At 36.6% G+C, this 19,503-nt stretch overlaps 1 protein-coding gene across 9 annotated transcripts in view; it reads left to right on the forward strand.

Annotated features, from left to right (window-relative positions):
• Strbp (spermatid perinuclear RNA binding protein) overlaps positions 1-19,503 on the forward strand; it is a 131,006-nt gene that overhangs the window by 49,006 nt on the left and 62,497 nt on the right. For 6 of the 9 annotated variants that reach the window (XM_074051061.1, XM_074051062.1, XR_012440321.1 and 3 more), the window contains 4 exons: positions 9,205-9,374; positions 9,549-9,769; positions 14,651-14,816; positions 18,603-18,747. In XM_074051061.1, coding sequence (XP_073907162.1) covers positions 9,372-9,374; positions 9,549-9,769; positions 14,651-14,816; positions 18,603-18,747 — 535 coding nt within the window. In that variant the 5' untranslated portion in view covers positions 9,205-9,371. Of the gene's footprint in view, positions 1-570; positions 661-5,367; positions 5,469-9,204; positions 9,375-9,548; positions 9,770-14,650; positions 14,817-18,602; positions 18,748-19,503 lie in introns of those variants that run through there. The other 3 variants (XM_074051063.1, XM_074051064.1, XM_074051057.1) reach the window with 3 other exon arrangements.

A 19,503-nucleotide genomic window follows, 5' to 3' on the forward strand; every position in this document is an offset into this window, starting at 1 on the left:
CCTCCTGAGTAACTATTACAGGTGTGTACCACCATGCTCAGCTTGTATTGGTCATTTTTGATAATAATTTTTCTTCTAGCTTCGTTGGCCCTGTTTTCTCTTTTTAAAAATGCTTGTCCATTCCTTTCCCCCTCCCTTCCTGGTTGTTTGTGCTTTTCTTAACTTTTGTTGGATGTTTATATTCTAAAATATAAAGTTTGTGAGTTGTATTTTAATTTTCCTCCTTTTTTTGGGGGGGGGGGTTGTACCGGGGTTTGAACTTTGGGCCTCACGCTTGCTAAGCAGGTGTGCTACCACTTGAGCCATTCCACCAGCCTCTTTTTTTAATGTTGGGTATTTTTGAGATAGGGTCTCCTGAACAATTTGCCAGGCAGGCTTCAAACCACGATCTTCCTGATCTCTGCCTCCTAAGTAGCTAGGATTATAGGCATGAACTTCTGATGCCCAGCTTATTTTCACTTTCTTTAGGGTGTTTTTTGATGACTGGAAGTTCTTAATTTTAATATATAGTCCTTAATAGTTCTTAATTTTAATATAGTCTCATTTTTGTGTCTTCTAAGAAATAACTGGCAACCAGGTGTGGTAGTGAATGCCTATAATCCAGCACTCACGAAGTTGTGACAGGAGGATTGTGAGCTTCAAGCAAACCTGGCCTACATAGTGAGTCTGCGGACAACCTAGATGTGAGATCTTGTATGGGGAAAAAAAAAAAAAGTGAAGAATTGATTTTTCATTTTCTTATTTTTATATGCCAATATCTGTTAACACTACATCTGACATTTAAAAAGGCCTGAGATTGTAGTGATAGAACAGCAGAGAAGGAAAAAGACAGTTTAAGAAAATGAAATCAGAGGAGTGTTTTAGAACGTACATATATGTACATGTATATACACACGCATACACATACACACAAAAAATTGCTCATTCCTAGTCCCCCTCCCAATAGAAAATAAGCCTATGTTAAAAACTGGATTCACATCTGGTCTTTGCATTGAACTCAGGGTTGTTCACATGTCAGGTGAGTGCTGTACCACTGAACTATATCTCAGACCTCAAATCTGTTCTTGAATTTCGGGTTAGTATGGATTTTCCGAGACTCTCATCAGCCTACGCATTTGTTAGATGACTTACTCTTTATTTATTTATTTAGCATATTATATATTATATATTTCATTCACTGTGATAAATGAGTGTGACCTTTGAAAACCACCAAATTATTAAAGGATGTTACATAAATATATTATTTATATTATAAACTATTTCTATTGTTTAACTTTAGACTAGCTAGAATAAAACCATATACTACAAGTTTAATCTAAAGAAATTTGTATTAAAGCATTCTGTAATCATTTAAAATAATTTTTTCTGTACCGATTTAAAATTTTAAAAAAGTGCTTCACCTAAATGATACTCTGTTATTTGTTCAGTTTATCGCCAACATTTGTGTGGTAAATACCCATCCTGTCACTTCTTTTTATGCACTCTGTTCCCTTGGTGATTTCACATCTGGAATCCTCCTTCCCCAGCATGCAGGTGCTCTAGCATACGCATGCTTCGTGTCTTTTGTAGACAGCCTTTGCATTTTGTTTCTTCCATTGGAAAAGTATGCACAGAGAACTTCTTATGCTTTATTAAAGGGTGTGACTGTTGTCACAACAAAACTGACATACTTCTGTAGTGCTTTTCTAGTGCTTTTACATGCATTTTCTCATATTTAACCCTTACTTCAAATCCATGTGATTAGTAGAGCGTGCTACAGCCCCGCTTTAGGCTGTGTTAATACTGAGGCTAGAATACACAATATCAACACTTTTCTGGTACATGTGGATTCTTGATATTTGTTGGATAGATGGCTGTATGGATGATGAATGAATGAATGGGCACTTATTCTCACCTTATCATTCATACTTAATTGTACCTCAGGTGAAGTCTTTTTTTCTTTTTTTGCTGTAGTAGTGTTTGAAATCAGGGCCTACACCTTGAGCCACTCCACCAGCTTTTTTTTGTGATTTTTTTTTTTTTTTTGAGCTAGGGTCTTGCAAACTGTTCACCTGGACTGGCTTCGAACTGTGATCCTACTGATCTCTACCTTCTGGGGAGCTAGGATTACAGGGGTGAGGCACTGGTCCCTGGCTCAGTTGAAGTCTTGATCTGTAGTAGAAACTAGAGTACTTATTTACAAGGACTTCTACTTCAGGGTAAGATGGAGCAACTTTTTTTTTTTTTTTTTTTTTGCCATAAACAGCCATGAAACAAGACAAAATATGTAAAGTAACTTTTTTGGGCTAAGAAACAGGCAGCACAAGTCTAATCTTGAAATTCATAAGCTCCTTGATTGCTCCTGCTCTCTGCCAGAGGACAATTTGTGGAGTTGTAGTCCAGATAGAGCATGGTCACCTAACCATGCTGAGGAGACAGAGCTTGGAGTTTGAGCTAAAATTTTCAGGGTAGGGCAGAAAAGAGGAAGCTGTATGAATGAGGCTCCCAAATGTGTGTAGGTGAGTCCCTTGTGAATTCTTGGCAGAGGGCTGGGACTTTCCATTTTGAGGGAAGCCTGGAAGGATTTTCACGTGGTCTCTGCAGTATTGATAGTGGATTGGAGGTTCTAGAGGTGTATGGCTGGGGGAGGTTGGAACTCTGGCCCAGCCACAATTGAGAGACCTCATCAGGACACCAGACATCTGGTGAGACACTAGAAAGATAATGTGGATTGGCAAACTGTGCCAATAAAGTTTTAGTAAAACACAGCCACAGTTTTTTTTCCTGTATTGTCTGTGGCTGCTTTTACACTTCAGTGACAAAGTTCATTAATTACCATAGAGACCGTAGTCCACAAGGCTACACTATTTACTTTTTGACGCTTTTAAGAAACAATTTGCAGGGCGCTGGTGGCTCACACCTCTAATCCTAGTTACTCAGGAGGCAGACATCAGGAGGATCGTGGTTTGAAGCCAGCCTGGGCAAATAGTTTGTGAGACCCTATTTCAAAAATACCCATCACAAAAAAGGGCTGGTGGAGTAGCTCAAGGTGAAGGCCCTGGTGCTGTTTTATGTTTGGTCATGGTTTTAAGGAATAGATGTCAATTTGAACTTCTAAAGATCACTGTATAAAATACATACTTGCTTTTTGATTTGCTTATAGAGACAGTGATGTGAATTGGAAAAGGTGCTGAAGACCCCAGTTCTTTCTAGGGATGGGTCTGCCAGTACCTTACTGTGTGATTGTAGTCAAACTGTTTAACATCTTTATATATCTGTGCTTTTTGTATTATAAAAGAAATTTATACCATCTGTTCTATTTTCACCACTTCTCTGGGCTGTTGTGAGCATTGACTGCAATGCTATGTAGGAAAATATTTGTGAGAAATTACTTTTTCCTTTATGTCAGGCTCTGTCCTAGGTGAATCAAAGAGAGTAAACAAAGTAAAGCTATCATATACCAGTGGTAAATCCTTTGGAGACTAATAGAACAGGTGTTCTTTGGGAGGGGTTGTTCTTTTATTTATAGTGATTAGGAATGGACTCATGCATGATAGGTGACATTCAAGCACACACCTGAAAAATTGAGGGCAGGAGTTACATGGATATGAGGGGCAAACTAACATGTGGAGAGACTTAGCAAGGGTGCTGATGTGGGTCGTGCACAGTGCATGAGGAGTACAGTGCTAGAGAAGGTCAAGAAATTAGGGGGAATTGCATTAGTAGAAAGTGTTTACTTGGAGATAGGAAGCTGATGGAAGGTTTTGAGCAGAGGAATGACATGACCTTATTGAGATTTTAAAAGTAACATTCTCGATATTGCTGAGGAGAAACTCTTCAGTAATGTACCACTAGTATATCCAGGTGAGAGATGTTGGTGCTCAGGCCAGGGCGGTACCAGTGGAGAGTACGATTGCTTAGATATTAGGTAGAGTTAGAAGGTAAAGGTGACATTATTTGATCATGGATCAAGTGTAGGGCATAAGAGAAAGAAGAAGGACCAAGGATGACTCCCAGATTTTTAGCATGAGCAGTTGAAGGGATGGAGCAGTTGCCTTCTCTTGAAAGCATGAAGATTGGAAGGAACAAAGTGTGTGTGTGCGTGCGTGCGTGTGTGTGTGTGTGTGTGTGTGTGTGTGTGTGTAATTAAGGTGCTTACTAGACAGCTAGGTGTATATTTTGATTATGTATTTGCGTTTGTGTCTGGAATCCTGGTTGATGGCAATTAGAAGTCTTCAGTGTATTTAAAGCCTTAAGTCTGGATGAGATAGCCAGGGGAGGGGGAGTGTAAGAGTTAAGAGATGAAATCTGGGGGTTGAGTCCCGAGGCATTCCAGCACTTAGAGGTTATAGAGATAAGAAGGAAAGAAGACAGTAGAGTAATTTATGAAGTAGGAAGAGAATAAAGACAGTTGTCTCTTTGGTGGAAGCCACGGGAAGGAAGTAAAGTGGTTGAAATAGGGAGTAGTTCACTATGTCAACCTGTTTCTGAGATGTCAACTAAGAGAGGAGGATTGAGAATTGTTCATAGTTCTAAATTCCATTGGAATCAAGCTATTTCCATGGAGTATTGGTATGAGAAGCTGATTGAGGTAGATTTTAGAGAGCATGGAAGGAGAGGAAATAGAAAACAAAAAGTGGAAACCTAAAGAATTGTGCTGCCTAAAGGGGAATAGACAGTTGGGCTTATAGCTGTAGGGAAGCAAGAGCTCAAGGAAGACTTTTAAAAATTTTTGTTTTAAACATGGATGCAATCGCAACATGTGGGAATGTTGCTAGAGGTGACCAGGTAGATTAGGGGAAATTGATGTTGCAGAGGAGGAGGAGTACTGTTATGCTTGAGTAGGAAAAAAGGAATAGGATCTAGTAGGGTTTGAATTCAGGGATTTATATTAGGTAGGAATAGGAACAATTCACTCAAAATAACAGGAGGAAGGAATAATATACTGGTAAAATTCAGCAGTGTTGGCATGTTGCATGAGATAGCAAGCAGGGTGACCAGTCGAATGTGAGGAGGTGGGAAGAAGGTTTACATGTTCAAGAGAAAGTATGAAGTAATCATTAGGAGAATGAGAAAATTATTTATTGAACATTAAACTTTTTTTCCCTGGGGTTCCTATTTGGGCTTTAACTGGGGCGGTTCTTGAACGCTGCAACATGTTTAACATCCTATGGTTACTGGTAACTACCAGGAATCCTGGTATTCCAAATGTCAGGATTACCTACTGCCTAGTTATTGTCACAACCAAAAAAACTTGGACATTTTCAAACCCTTCCTCGTCTCAAGGATGCATTGGGAACTATTGATTATTGAGCCTTTTGGGGTTAATGATCTTGAAAAAAACCAATTAGTATGATTTTGTGATTTTTTTTTTTTTTTAATCTTAGGCACATTGAAGTGTCCAAGCTTAGTGATGTGATATAGCCAAGAGGGTTGGATTTAACCAGGATTGAGGTATTGCCAGGAGAAGATAACAGGAGGAATTTCTGGTATGTGTAGTAAATGATAGGTTGCATAATCTTAAGTGGATGGGAACAAATGTGAAGGCATAAAAAGGGTAGGGAACTGTGAAAAATGGTAACCATAGTGGACCTTGTTAAGGAGTAGGTTTCTAAAATAGGGAAGAAGATGAGAACATTGGAGGAATACAAGGCCAGAATTTTGAAAGAACCATCTATTTTGGCTATTAAAATTGTAAGATTTATGCCAGAAGTAGAGTGTGTGTTAGGAACAGAAAAAGGTTTGGGAGGTTAATCCAACATGGACGAAAAAAGTTAAATACAAATGGAATCTGTGCTTTCGGAGCAAGAGTCAAAAGTTTCCTGAAGTCACTGGGGCAAAGACGGCCCTGAAATTACATGGGAAGATGTAACGGATCCTCCTTAGAGTCTGTAGTTATGGCACTGTCTGAGGAAAGTAATCTAGGATTTTGATCACATTTTATTGAGTATCTCCTGAGTGCAAGGTATTATTTTGAGGTTCTCTACCTAGGTGCTGTAGAAGTAAAGGTGCAAGTCGCTTCATATTTCATAAGGAGCTTATTACACCTTCTTAGTATTGGAAATGTCATAAAGAAAACTGAAAAAGTGCTCAGTGGCTCAAAGGAAGAAGAAATTATGTTACACTCAAGTATTACATAAAGCTTCATGGAGGGGCAGATTTGGAGATAGGCATTTGATGAGTAGAACAGTGACAATGGCAGAGGAGGGTTTGCAATACAGGTAAGATAGAAGTTTAACTTCGAGCCGGGGTGTGAGGGGGAGGGTAGCACACTACCTTATGTTCTGGGGAAGAGTCATTATTTCTGTGTTGACTGGAATTAAGAGTAGTGAGAATAATGACAGGGAAAGAATTACACTAGCATTGTGTTATAAAGGACCTTGGTTGGATGCCACACTGAATAGCAGAGTGAAATGCTAGTTGCTTCGGTAATGGTTACTGAAGGTTCTGCTATTCTGAAGGTAAAGTTTTCCCCAAGGATGGGCTGAAGTGTGAGGGTAGAATAGTATAGGACATTAAATTTCTTTACACAGTAGTACATAATACTTGCAAAAATAGGTATCCTCAAATTATTTAACATCCATAATTGTAAAACGAGGACTAAAGCTTAGAATTTAAACTAGGCGTGGTAGTGGCACACATCTGTAATCCCAGCCTTCAGGAAACCGAGGCAGGAGAATCGTGAGATCAAGGCCAGCCTGGGCTACATAGTGAGTTCCAGACTAGTCTAAACTAGACCCTGTCTCAAAAACAAACAAACAAGCAAACAAATAAGGAAATACTGTAGGATTTCCATCTTCATGCTGAATCCTTTTTCCTATTTTTAAATCTTGTTTTTTGCTGCTGCTTTTTTTTTTTTTTTTCTTGCAGTACTGGGGCTTGAACTAAGGGTCTTCACCTTGACCCACTCTGCCATCCCCCTGCTTTTTCTGTGATGGGTATTTTTGAGATAGGGTCTTGTGAACTATTTGCTTAGACTGACTTTGAACCATGATCCTCCTGATCTCTACTTCCTGAGTAGCTAGTATTACAGGCATGAGCTTCTGGTGCTGGCTTCTTTTTTCTTTTCCCTAGCAAGTATGAGGCCCCAAGTTCAAACCCCAGTACTGCAAAAAAAAAAAAAAAATTATCCACTGAATTGACCATTTCTTAATAAAAGAGAAACTCTTTAAAAAGTGTTTTGTAGTTTCTGTCTCTTTTAGTATCTGATTCTACCTCAGTTTTTAAAATGAGGGTGTGGTGTGGTTGAGTTAGTTGCTTTCTAAGTTTGTTTCCCCAGAAGAATATGTGTCTGATGTACCATGCTTTTATTACAAGTTATTACATTATGTTATCGTACTAGTTCCTAGAGGTTTTGGTGTATGCCCAGGGCGCTTGCTCTCTGTGCTGAATGACTGCCGAGTGTCTCCACTATATCAGAAGCTCTCTCTTACACTGCTTTGAATCTGTTTTCTTAATTTGGTTGGTTTATTGGCCTCATGCTTTTATAAAGTTTGTCTACTTTGTTTCAGTTCTCTACTAAGCACAAAGCAGTCTTTGTTCCCTGCTGAATTTATAGCTAAGGTACTAAATGGCTAAATTCCTTAGAATGAAATAGGGTTGGGGATGGGAGATGCTGAAGATTCCAGAATTACATAGTGTGGACTTTATATGGAAGATATAATTTTAGTGACAAGAGCATTTTTGAGGTATTTCTTGCCATGGGGTCGTGTTTTATTTTCTGTTTAACTTGTTTGTACAGAGGGACCCCATGAATTTTAACACTTACTTATTCCCTGTATGTGATATGTATAAATCTTTTTATTAGAATCTGTTCAGTTATATACGTTTATGTGTTTATCTGTGTGTATTTCATCAAATTTCACTAGTGTATTTCTCTAAGAGAGTTAGGGAAATTGGTTATAAATATAAGTAGTTCTACGTATAGGTCATATCTTGAGTGTCATTTGACTACAGGTGTAGTTCTACCTTATCTATCTTTCCTACACCCCAAAACCCAAAAAAGGAATTTATTTTAAGAGAACAGCTATAATATTAAGACACTATTACTGACAATAGTATTTAAGGGGGGTTTCCTTATTTAAAGGAAACTTCATTCAAAGGAAAACTATTTAGATATTTTTGTATTTTAAATATTTTATATTTTAAATATTAGATAAAGAGGAAGCTATTTCCTTTGTGAATTTATATTTGTGACATGTAAGTTGCTTTTTTTTTTGGCGCAGTACTGGGGCTTGAACTCAGGATCTTCACCTTGAGTCACTCCACCAGCCCTATTTTTGTGAAGGGCGTTTTGAGATAGGGATTTGCGGAATTATTTGACCAGGCTGACTTTGAACCTTCTGATCTCTGCCTCCTGAGTTGCTAGGATTATAGGCATGAACCACCACGCCTGGCTAGTTGGTGCTTCTTATATTTACATGGTTAACACATTTGTTCTGCTTTGGTGTTAGTCCTTGTTTGTTTATATAGCTGGCTTAAAATGCATAAGGATTTCGCCATACTCAGAAGAGTTTGCTTTAATTCTGTCTAGAATAAAATAAAATCTCATAAAGGAACTAAAATGGGTAGCAGAGTGATTAGACCTCTAGGAGAAATATGTTGTGAGATTCTAGTGCTCTCACTAGAATTCAAGGTAATGAAGGTAGGAACCAGTGAATTTTCAAGAATCTGATATCATATAGGCTAAGGGGTGTTGGATCTCTTGGGATTTAGGAGAACAGAAAAGCATTGTGAATTTTAGGCCTAAAAATAGTTAAATAATAAACATTGTGCCAGCATGTACTGTTTGTCTAATGGCAGTATCCAGTGGAAAACATCTTGGCACAGTTAGTGTATCAGTGGTAGATGACTTAGCTATGGAACTTTCACATAGGTCTGATTAGTACCAATTTCTGATTGAAAATCTGAAGTTTATTTAAAACATTCTTGCCATTAATAGCAGTATTGCTCTTTCAGGTGGTGTTTCTTAATTGAGTCTGTTGCAAGTCAGCCAACTACCACATTGTGTAGCTACCAGGAGGGTTACTTTTCTGGCTGTATTACTTAGGCTCTTGGGCCCAGGCTTCAAAGTGTGTTAGATCTTTTTCATTTGTTTGTTTGAAATGAAAGGTAATTTTCCTCTATAAAGTTTGTTTTTAAATCAATAACATGTTTATGGGCTCCACACTCACTTGAAACTATTGTAAATAAGTTGAAAAGTTGTTTTTCCTCTTTATTTTGCAGGTGTATTCCAGAGAACAAGTCTTCAAACATTTTTGCTGTATTTGGCACTGAGCTGTCAGGGGACTCAGGCTTATGAGGAGGTACTGTCACACAAAACAGTGTCTAGTGAAGACGACAAGAAAGAGAGGAAAGGATCGGAAAAAGAAGCTGAAATACTACAGAAAACCATGGTAAGTTTTACTGATAGGTGATTACTGATTATTTCCTTAATTTCCTACATACAAAAGATTCCATAATGTAAAATTAAAAGTGTTAACAGCAAGGGAAAGTAGGTAACATTGTGCCTTAGATGACATTCTGAGTCCTTTTATTGAAGTAATTGTTTCTCTTTTTCCCTATGATAGAGATCTATTCGATCATTTGCCAATGATGATCGCCATGTTATGGTGAAACATTCAACAATCTATCCATCTCCAGAGGAACTTGAAGCGGTTCAAAATATGGTGTCAACTGTTGAATGTGCTCTTAAACATGTCTCAGATTGGCTGGATGAAACAAACAAAGGCACAAAAACAGAAGGCGAGACAGAAGTGAAGAAAGATGAGGCTGTAGAAAACTATTCCAAGTGAGTGCGTACTGGCCTTGTGCTGCTTTGCTGCAGTGGACAGAAAAGCTCAAGCTGTGGAGTTCAAAACCCCAGTACTGGAAAAAAAGAAAAGCTCAAAGACTCCCTCAATTGAGTTGTGATATGTATTCTTTGGGTTTTTATATGTGTAATACCAAGGAAATAAATGTTACATGGAGTTTTTCTGAGTTACATTTGAAAGAAAAGCAAAAAGGAATAATGATTAGAGTCAGAAAAAAGAAGATGGACCTGTCAGGATTCCTTTGTAGAGTGTTCTAAGTCCTTTAAAACCTTTTATATTTGAAGGTTATGATATGTCATCTTTTTTCTGTGTTGGTTAAGCCTCCTAAATTTTGAAATAAATAGTAGTATTTTTGATCTTGGGGGAAATAAAAAAATACTGTTTTTGTCAGGCATTTTAAGATCCTAGTGTAGAAGAAAGAGTTCAGGAAAATGTATTTTTGATTGCATGTATCTTGTTGATTCACAGGATATAACACAATGTCTTGTACATCTTAAATGCTCATTATATATTTGTGGAGTGAAGGGAGGTCTAAGGAGAGCCAGATCCTCCAGCAGTTACAGTAAAATGTTGTGTTGTAGCAATAGTAGCCATGGTGACTATAGTCAGATCATCAGGATATCCCATTCTAAGCCAGAGTTACCGTTTTGGTCAGTGCCACTGTAATTGGAATAAGTGTATAACCTACTTTTAAAGAGAAATTCATTCAGTTGATTATGTGGCTAACAACATTACTTTGTCTAAAACTTTTGTAAATGACTGTAGAGATTATAGAATTTTTCTCTCCAGCTTTCAGTTCTACTGCAGTGTGTTAAGTAGATAAAGACTATTAAGGAAGGCTTTGATAAATTGATTATCTTCACTGAAAGACAGCGTAACCTTGTCATTCTCATAATCAGTATCAGTTTTTTGCTGAAAGACTTAATTATTTTGTTAACTGTTTATAAGTAATTTATACATTGTATCTGCCGTCAGTTAGTAGGTTCTAGGAAGTAATTCAGTTTTTCCCATATATGATGACTTTAAAATGATACTGTTTAATCTGGAGTTCGTGTTAATTAGTAATATCATGGAGTGTTTGAACTTGTGATATGCCTCCATAACTGGCTCTCTATGTATTTGAATTCTGTGCAAGTTACATAGTCATGTTCTCCAGATTTAAATTGTACTTTATTATGTGTTTATGTTTTTTTCTTTTTGTGAGTGTTTTATGTTGTTTTTATAAACTTTTAAAAATTATGATTTACATATACACACACATATATAAAACACCTAAATTTTGCCTTGTATCATTTTAAAGTGTATAATTTCAGTGGAATTTGGGCCTTTTAAATACATCTTCCAGTTTTTTTTTTTTTTTTTTCTGAAGGTTGGGATACTTTTGGAAAGTGCTACTATAGATTTTTGCTTAATTAGATGAAATCACCCTGTTTTAAAGGTTTTAAAAGGAAGCCAGGCACAGTGACTTAAGCCTATAATCCTAGTTACTTGGGAGGCAGAGGTTGGGAGGATGGTGGTTCTAGGCTAGCCTGGGCAAAATGTTTGCGAGAGTCCTTCTCATCAATGGCTGGACACAGTAGCATATGCCTGTTATCCTCAGCTATGCTGGGAAAGACAAATAGGAGGATCACCTGAGCATAGAGTAAGACCCTGTTTCAAAAATAACCAACACAAAAAGAGTCAGTGGAGTGTTTCAAGTGGTAGTATGCCTGCCTGGCAAGAGTGAGGCCCTGAGTTTAACCCCCAGTAAAGGTTTTAAAGTATAATGTGTTCCACACTTTCATTTGGAGTTTTAAAATACAGCTTTGTGTGTGGATGCCCTTGGGTTGTGTATGTAAAGTCTTTCTGTTTGTGGAACAGTCCCAGATTGAGCACTTATCTGTGATTCTTATTCTTATTATTTTTTTTTTTTCTTATCTGTGATTCTTTGATAATTTTTGCTGTTGTTGTTAGGTAGAACTGGGGTTTGAACTCAGGGGGCGCCATACACCTCCAGTCCATTTGCTCTGGTTATTATGGAGATAGGGGTCTTTTGAACTATTTCCCCTGGCTGGCCTCTAATGCAGGCCCTCTCCATCTCAGCCTCCCATATAGCTAGGATTATAGGCATGAGCCATCCCCGTCTGGCTCTGTGATTTTTATCATGTGATAGAACTCAAGGAGTACAGAGAGATTCTGTTCTTATTTTGTGCAAAATAAGAACAGAGGTGTGTTCCAGTAATAGATGTATATTGTGCTTTTGGTGTGTGCTCCAAAGGCCACAAAGATGAGTGAAGGCTGACTTAGGTTTATTAAGTACATCTTTTAATGCCAGGCAGTGTTTTATCTATGCTCTTTTATTTTAAGCTATTGCTTTACCTCTGTTACAAACTGACTCAGAAGTCAAATCAACAGCACTGGGTCCCACAGTTTGAACAATTAGAAATTTTAGGACTCTTTTCTTTTTTTTCTCTTTTTTTAAAGGGGGGCAATACTGGGATTTGAACTTAGGGCCTTGTGCTTGCTAGGCAGACTCTCCACCACTTGAGTCACCCTGTCAGCCCTTTTTTGTGTTGGGTATTTTCAAGATAAGGTCTTGAGAACTCTTTTGCCTGGGCTGGCTTCCAGCCGTGATCTTCCTGATCTTTGTCTTCTGAGTAGCTAGGATTATATGCTTGAGCCACTGTTGCCTGGCTAGGACTCTATTCTTAATTAAAAAAATAATACTGGGGTTTAAACTCTAAGGTCTTAGGCTGTTTTGTGATGGGTTTTTTCGAGATAAGGTCTCTTGAACTATTTGCCCAGGCTGGCTTTGAATCATGAAATACATTATATCTGTGAAGGTAAAAGATACCATGATACGTACTGAAAGCTGTGGAATAGTAGGAGGTAGGAGGGAAAGGGCAAGAGAGAGTAATAAAGGGGGTTAAACTGACCAAAGTAAAGTATATTCACATTGAGAAACCCCTTTGAATACTGATTTTGGAATTAAAAATCAAGGACATGACACAGGTCCAGTGAGGGATGGGTACTTGTGGGAAGGGGGAGGGGATAAAGGAGGTCATTGAATATGGTCGATATACTTTATGTACTTATATGAAATAGAACAATGAAACCTTTTGCAATTGCTTTAAGTAGGGTTTGGGAGAGGGAGGTGGGGGAGAGAGGTGGTGGGGCAAACTTAATCAATGTATAATGTAGGCATATTCATAAATGTCACAATGTATTCCCCCCTTTTTCCCCCACAACTAATATATGTTAATAAAAATACTTTGGGAAAACAAAACAAAACAAAAACAAGACTGGGCGTGGTGGTACACGCCTGTGGTTCCAGCTACTTTGTAGGATGGAGATGGGGGGATTGCAGTCTGAGGCCAGCCCAGGCAAAGTTAGTACAGGGACCCTATCTGAAAAATATTAAAAGCAAAAGGACTAGGGCATGGCTCAAGTGGTAGAGTACTTGCCTAGGAGTCTCAACGCCCTCTGTCAATACCCAGTTCCACAAACAAAACAACAACAAAAAACCCCAATACTTAACTTCCTTCTGTACTTGTACTACTTTTATAGTTTTTCATTTACTTAATATTTATTGAATCTCTAAGGTGTTCCAGGCACTGAATCAGCAGTTGGGTTATTTATAACTTCTACTAGTTTCTACTGCCACGATTTTTTTTCCCTTCTCCATTTCATTTTCAACTCAGGTGACTTTTGCTCAACTGCTGATCTTTGCTTCCAGCTAGAGTGATCTTCTTTTCCATTTAGCTAAATCCTTAACTCCATTGAAGTTAAACTTTCCCTGCTTTACCTCTCTAATTTTAACATCTCCGCATCTAAACTTGAGAAGCAACTGTACAATGTAAAGAACCTGGATATTTTGGTTAAACCATGATGGGTTTAAATCCAGGCTTTGTCATTTTTACTCTCTGTGAATTTGAATACAGTGAACTTTTTTGAGGTTCACATTCTATGCCTTCCAAATGCAGACTGTTATGAGAATAAGTGATCTGTAGTTTCTTCACAGAAGTTACTTTGTTTTTCCCTCTTAAGCAGGGTACCTAATCTATTAATGCTTTTGTTACTTAATCATAGTGTAAAGTTCAGGAGCTGCAGGAGAAAATGGATCTCCTTTAGCATGTAAACTCAAACACTTACTTGTTAAATGACTGCTAAGCTTAATTAATATTTTTACGTGTAATAATGAAATGGACCAAAATGAGCTTTTTAGAATTAAAACCAAGCATATATGAACATTATTCTCATTATCATTTATGACTTGATATACTTTTAGTGTTTGCTCTTTTAGCTACTCCTGGATTTGGAATGCGGTTGCTGACAGATTGATCTTTTCTTTCCTTCCTTATTTCAGCTTTTAGCTTTATCACATTTTTTACCCCCACCCCCTCAAGTTTTTGTGGATTCCTACAATGATACAGCTATGAAGGATGTTATTAGCAGGCACCACCAGGAGAATTCAGGTGGTTTAAATTTTAAATTTCTACCTTGATACTCTTCTCAGTGTACCATGGTGTTCAAGTTTCTCACACATTCTTTAATTACTACTAAATAATAATAGAAGTTTAAAGACAACAATTTGAAAACAGAAGTTTATGGGAAATACAATATTTTTGGGTTTCCTAAGCAACATAGGTGTAGTAAAGAATCAAAAGACTTACAGTCTGAAGTATGCCTCCTGTTGAATCCTTGGAGGAGGAAGATAGATACTGTCTGAGCCTTACATCTGAGAGTTGATGTATAGATTTTGGGTGTCTGGATTTACATACTCGCTTACCAGTTCATATAAACATATAAGAAGCCAAATGATGATTAAATTATACTTTGGGAAGTAGGTTGTAAAAGTAATAATACAGACTTATTTTTAGGGATCAAGGTGGTCGGACACTGTGTGGTGTAATGAGGATTGGCCTGGTTGCAAAAGGCTTGCTGATTAAGGATGATATGGACTTGGAGCTGGTTTTAATGTGCAAAGACAAACCCACAGAGACCCTGCTAAATATAGTCAAAGATAATCTTCCCATTCAGATTCAGGTGAGTATGGTTTAATTATATCTCTAGAGGAATTTGTGAAAAGGTAAAAACCGGCAGTGACTTTGGTAAATATATTAACAGGTGTTGGTAACAGTTAGGGGTAGGTACAAACAAAAGGAACCCTACAGTGACTAATCCATTACATTTAAAGCTCATTTCTGGTGATTATTATGCAGGATATATTTACCATATTAAGGTGCATTCTTAAACCTTTCAGGTATATCTCGTAGAGTCATTTTTTTTTCAGATTAGGGGTCTTAGCATTATAAAATTCTTGGGAAGGCTTGGTGAGATGCAGAAAAGATTTGAAAGATCAAAAAAAGCTTAGATAACAGGAGACTTTTATAGATGACTTTAACCTTTAAAATTGGATACTCAAATTAACCATCACCTATCTGTTCTGTTAATGGAAAGTTACTATTAATTCCTTGTTTGCAAGTCTTTTTCACTTTGGGATGCATTTACAAAATTTCATTGTTGGTGTGCTCCCTGGAGGATGCCACCGAAGGCTGAAGTTAAGCAGTCTGGGGCTCTAATGACCTTCAAACCTGACCTGCTAGCCTATCCCAAGGGCAGTTTGTAACGCTGTGAGCTATGATCATCTTTCAGTTCCAGATATATATTATCTGTGATCTAAGTAGATTACAGCTATTTGAAAATTTCATTTCAGTTTGTCCTCATATCCGTATCACAAATTAGATGTGAACTCAAAGGTTCAATCTTTTGAGTTGCTCCTGTTTCTTTTATTGGCTTATTTGTATTTATTCTAAATGAGGTGTTTTTTTCAAGTATAAAAACTCAAAATTTGTTTTTGTGAGATGTATTACTTAAATAATTTTCTTTTTATATTCACCAATTGAACTTCAAAATTATTTTTCTGGTTTTTTAATCTATTAAATTTGTGTTATCTTGTCAACACAACACATTTGCATATTTTGGGGGCACTATTTTATTACTCTTGTCTTAAGTCTTAAGGATGTATGTATGTATGTATGTATGTATTGTATGTTTTACTGGGGTTTGAATTTAGGGCCTTATGCTACCACTTCAGCCAACCCTAAAGGATGGTTTTCTAAGGGAGAGAACCCATTTTGCTTTTTCATTTTCAATTTTGATGGAAAAATATTTTCTCATCTTTCATAGGGTTTCTGTTCTTTAACCCCATTGTAATCATTTGAGGAAGGAGAGTAGTAAATGACATGGAATACAGTAAAGTTTTACAAAATGAGAAGCTCAGTAACAAAGGTTGTGGGCTAATAATAATTTGTTACCAGAATATTGATAAAATCCCTCTTTTTAATATTATTTTTTTGTATTGCTGTAGAATTTAATCTGTATATCTTCCTTTAGTATAGTGAACATTGCTACTGTTGAGTCTATAATAAAGTAATAATCAAAAGTTCAGTTCTTTTAGAGGCTTTTTCTACCATCTCGGCCTTTCCTCTTCTCTTTAGTGAGTTTGTTTCTTGTGAGAGTGATTGTATCGCTCATCCTAAGGTGTGTCAGGTTAGAAAAAAGAGTTGAGAACTAATGCTATAATAAACCAGAATTCTGACTGAGAGAACAGTCATATTTCACATCTGAGAGATGTGAAAATGAATCACATCTCTCCAGCTTTGAAGATGCAGCAGTTTGGACCAAGCTTCAGTCTGCACTAATAGAACTTTGTCTGTGCAGATCTCAACTGTGTGAACTCTGCATTGTTCCTGTCCCGAGTAAGGATCTTTATTTCTGGGCATCACAGTCTTAAAATATTAGTGTTGACCTACCAAGTGTTAATCGAGGAACCCAGGAGAGAGTGTAGATTATGCAGACCATCTCAAATTTGAGGAAATGGGGCCCTTTTAGGCTAAAGAAGACAAAAAAGAGACATAAATATCCTTAGGTCTTTGAAGGGCTGTCTTATAGAAGATAAAAGAAGCCTGAACTCTTTTTTTTTTTTTTGGGTTTCAATTCAGGACTTTGTGCTTGAAAAGGAAGCATTGTACTGCTTGAGTCACACCTCAGTCCATTTTGCTGTTTGTTTTGAAGATGATGTCTCGAGAAGTTTGCCTTGGCTGGCCTCGAACATGATCCTCCCAATCTCAGGCTCCCAAGTAGCTAGCATTTATAAGCATGTGTCACTGGCACTCAACTCTAAAGCCTGAACACTTTAAGACCAGTGGTGGATATTATACGAAATGTGTTTCAGTTTAATTTAGCCAGTGCAGTTCTCCAGTAATAAATAATGTGTATTTGGGTAAAGGTACATTTTCCTTAAAATGGTGATCTTAATTGTCAGCTTGTCTTAGATTGACTTAGGTGCATCTACATAAATATGCCTGTATGTATACACATAAGCACATATGTATCGTTATTACTAATATTTCCAGAAATCATTTTAAGTGTCACTTCTACATACTCCTCTCTACTTTGCTTGTTTAGTGTTTATGTGGAATAATAATCTCTAATATATTATTTTCCTAGGAATAAAAATGATTTTTCTGAACATTTACTGTAGCAAAACTTCCAGTTATCTGAGTACCTTAATTAAAGTTGAAACATAACTTTTCCCTTTATATTCTTTTCTAAGGTTATTTTATAACTTCTTTGGGCACAGGAGGAAGGGGATAGCAAAACTAGAAGTCACTTAAACTTAGTCTAGTCCAAAACTTACACCATGTTTATTACTTTGGATGAGTCTTACGGTGATCTGTGTGCAAAATTAAAAAAATTTAGTTTGACCTACTCTACAGTAGACATCTTTATTGGCAAAATGAGTGGGAGCAGTTTTCTGCTGTTGCCCTGTATTTTGGGTTTTGTTCTTACATTCATTGTGTGGCCATTTCCTTCTTTGGCTTCTTCTATATAAAATTAGGATAATGAGGTTTTTTTTTTTTTCCCCCTTTTTTGGAAATGTTTAATGGTAAATGCTATTTTTGTATAAATGACTTTGTGTCCTTTTAGTACACATTGATGAACAGAGACCTAGTGTTTTCACTTAGTCTTGACTATTTTAGTGAGAAAGTCAGTAATATACTAAATTCCATCACCAGGAAAGGCCTTGTGTGACTCACTATTAAACTATATATTTAGTGTATAATAATGTTAAAAATAGATTAATATATGATTCTGTTGGGTGATTATTTTGTGGAAGGCCCCTGAATAGTATATTTTTAATTGTATGTTAAAAGAAGGAAAGTAAATTTCCCTGTAGATGTCAGATGACTTTATCTCATAATGATAGGTCTCAGTAGAGTGATCTCTGAGATCTGTTATGAGGGCAGTGTAGAAGTTATTTGTTTATACTCATCCTTTTGCTGGTAAGTAAATTTGTAGAGTTTTTTTTTTTATTCACGCTTGCTGGATTTCTTTTAAGAAATCTATATAATCCTGTATTTACAAGTCCTTGTAGGATTTCCTATGTAGGTACTTCTGTCAAAAAAGCTATTGTCTTAGAGATCATTCCTAGCTACTTAGTATTCTCCAGTAGTTCTGTGCAATACTTTGAAGAATTTACCCTTTATTAAGTAACGATGCTGTTGACATTTTACTTTTAAATATTAGAAAGAGTGGTTTTAAATATTGTTTCATAATTGGGTAGATGATTGACATTGTGTTACTTTCTGAGGGTTGGAGAAAGAATTTACTTAAAAGTTATCCCCAAACTACAGAACTAGTTACAGGACTTTGCCCCTTTTTGCACAATGATAACAACAGTTAGTAACATTTGAGGACTTAGTGCAAACATTCACTTCTAGAGATTTTAATCTAATTGGATATTTTTGAAATCCTGATGACTTTCAGAAGCTGACAGAAGAGAAATATCAAGTGGAACAATGTGTAAATGAGGCGTCTATTATAATTCGGAACACAAAAGAACCCACACTAACTTTGAAGGTGATACTTACTTCCCCTCTAATTAGGGACGAGTTGGAGAAGAAGGATGGAGGTACACGTGTGTATATACATAATATATATATATATATATATATATATACATATTTTTTTTTTTGGTTGTTGTTTTGTTTTCATATAAGAACTCTAGCCCTATGTTAACTATGCTCCATGGATTAGGAAATCATAATTTTCATTTGTTTTACGTCACCTACAGTATTTTAAACAACTTTGTTTCTATATAATTAGTATATTTTTCTAAAGTATATAATTTCAAAAGTATAAAGTATGTTAATTCAGAAACCCATGTTTGTGTGAATCTTTGCTCTACTTTAATTTTTATATTATTTTGATGTTCCATTTTACCTTGTTAAATACTGCATTGTTATTAATATCAGGCAGTCTAGTTTATGTATTTTGGCTTACTGGTCAGATTTCAGGATTAAATGTGACCTAAAATGCAGTTGTTTTCAAATTTGCTCAGTTATTGTTTCAAAATTACTCACTTGATTATTGCCCTTGACGTCTAATAACTGTACAACCATGTGAATTATGTGTTTAACTTAATTGCCCATGTGTAGGTTTGTTTTTAGTGTAATGGATATGAATTGGGGGATTATACTTTTTTCAATGTATAATTTTCTGCCTTTTAAAAGAGGTTTGTGACCCTATTAGCATTTTGTATATAATAATATATATTAGAATCACGCATTAAACTTTCTTCTGAAGTTAAAAAGAACTCCATGGCACTGTCATCCTTATGACAGTGAGAAATGTGTAGTTTTGAGAGGTAATGATGGAGATGTGGTAG

This window comes from Castor canadensis, chromosome 13 (genome assembly GCF_047511655.1).
Source record: "Castor canadensis chromosome 13, mCasCan1.hap1v2, whole genome shotgun sequence".
In the NCBI taxonomy this organism is placed as follows: domain Eukaryota; kingdom Metazoa; phylum Chordata; class Mammalia; order Rodentia; family Castoridae; genus Castor; species Castor canadensis.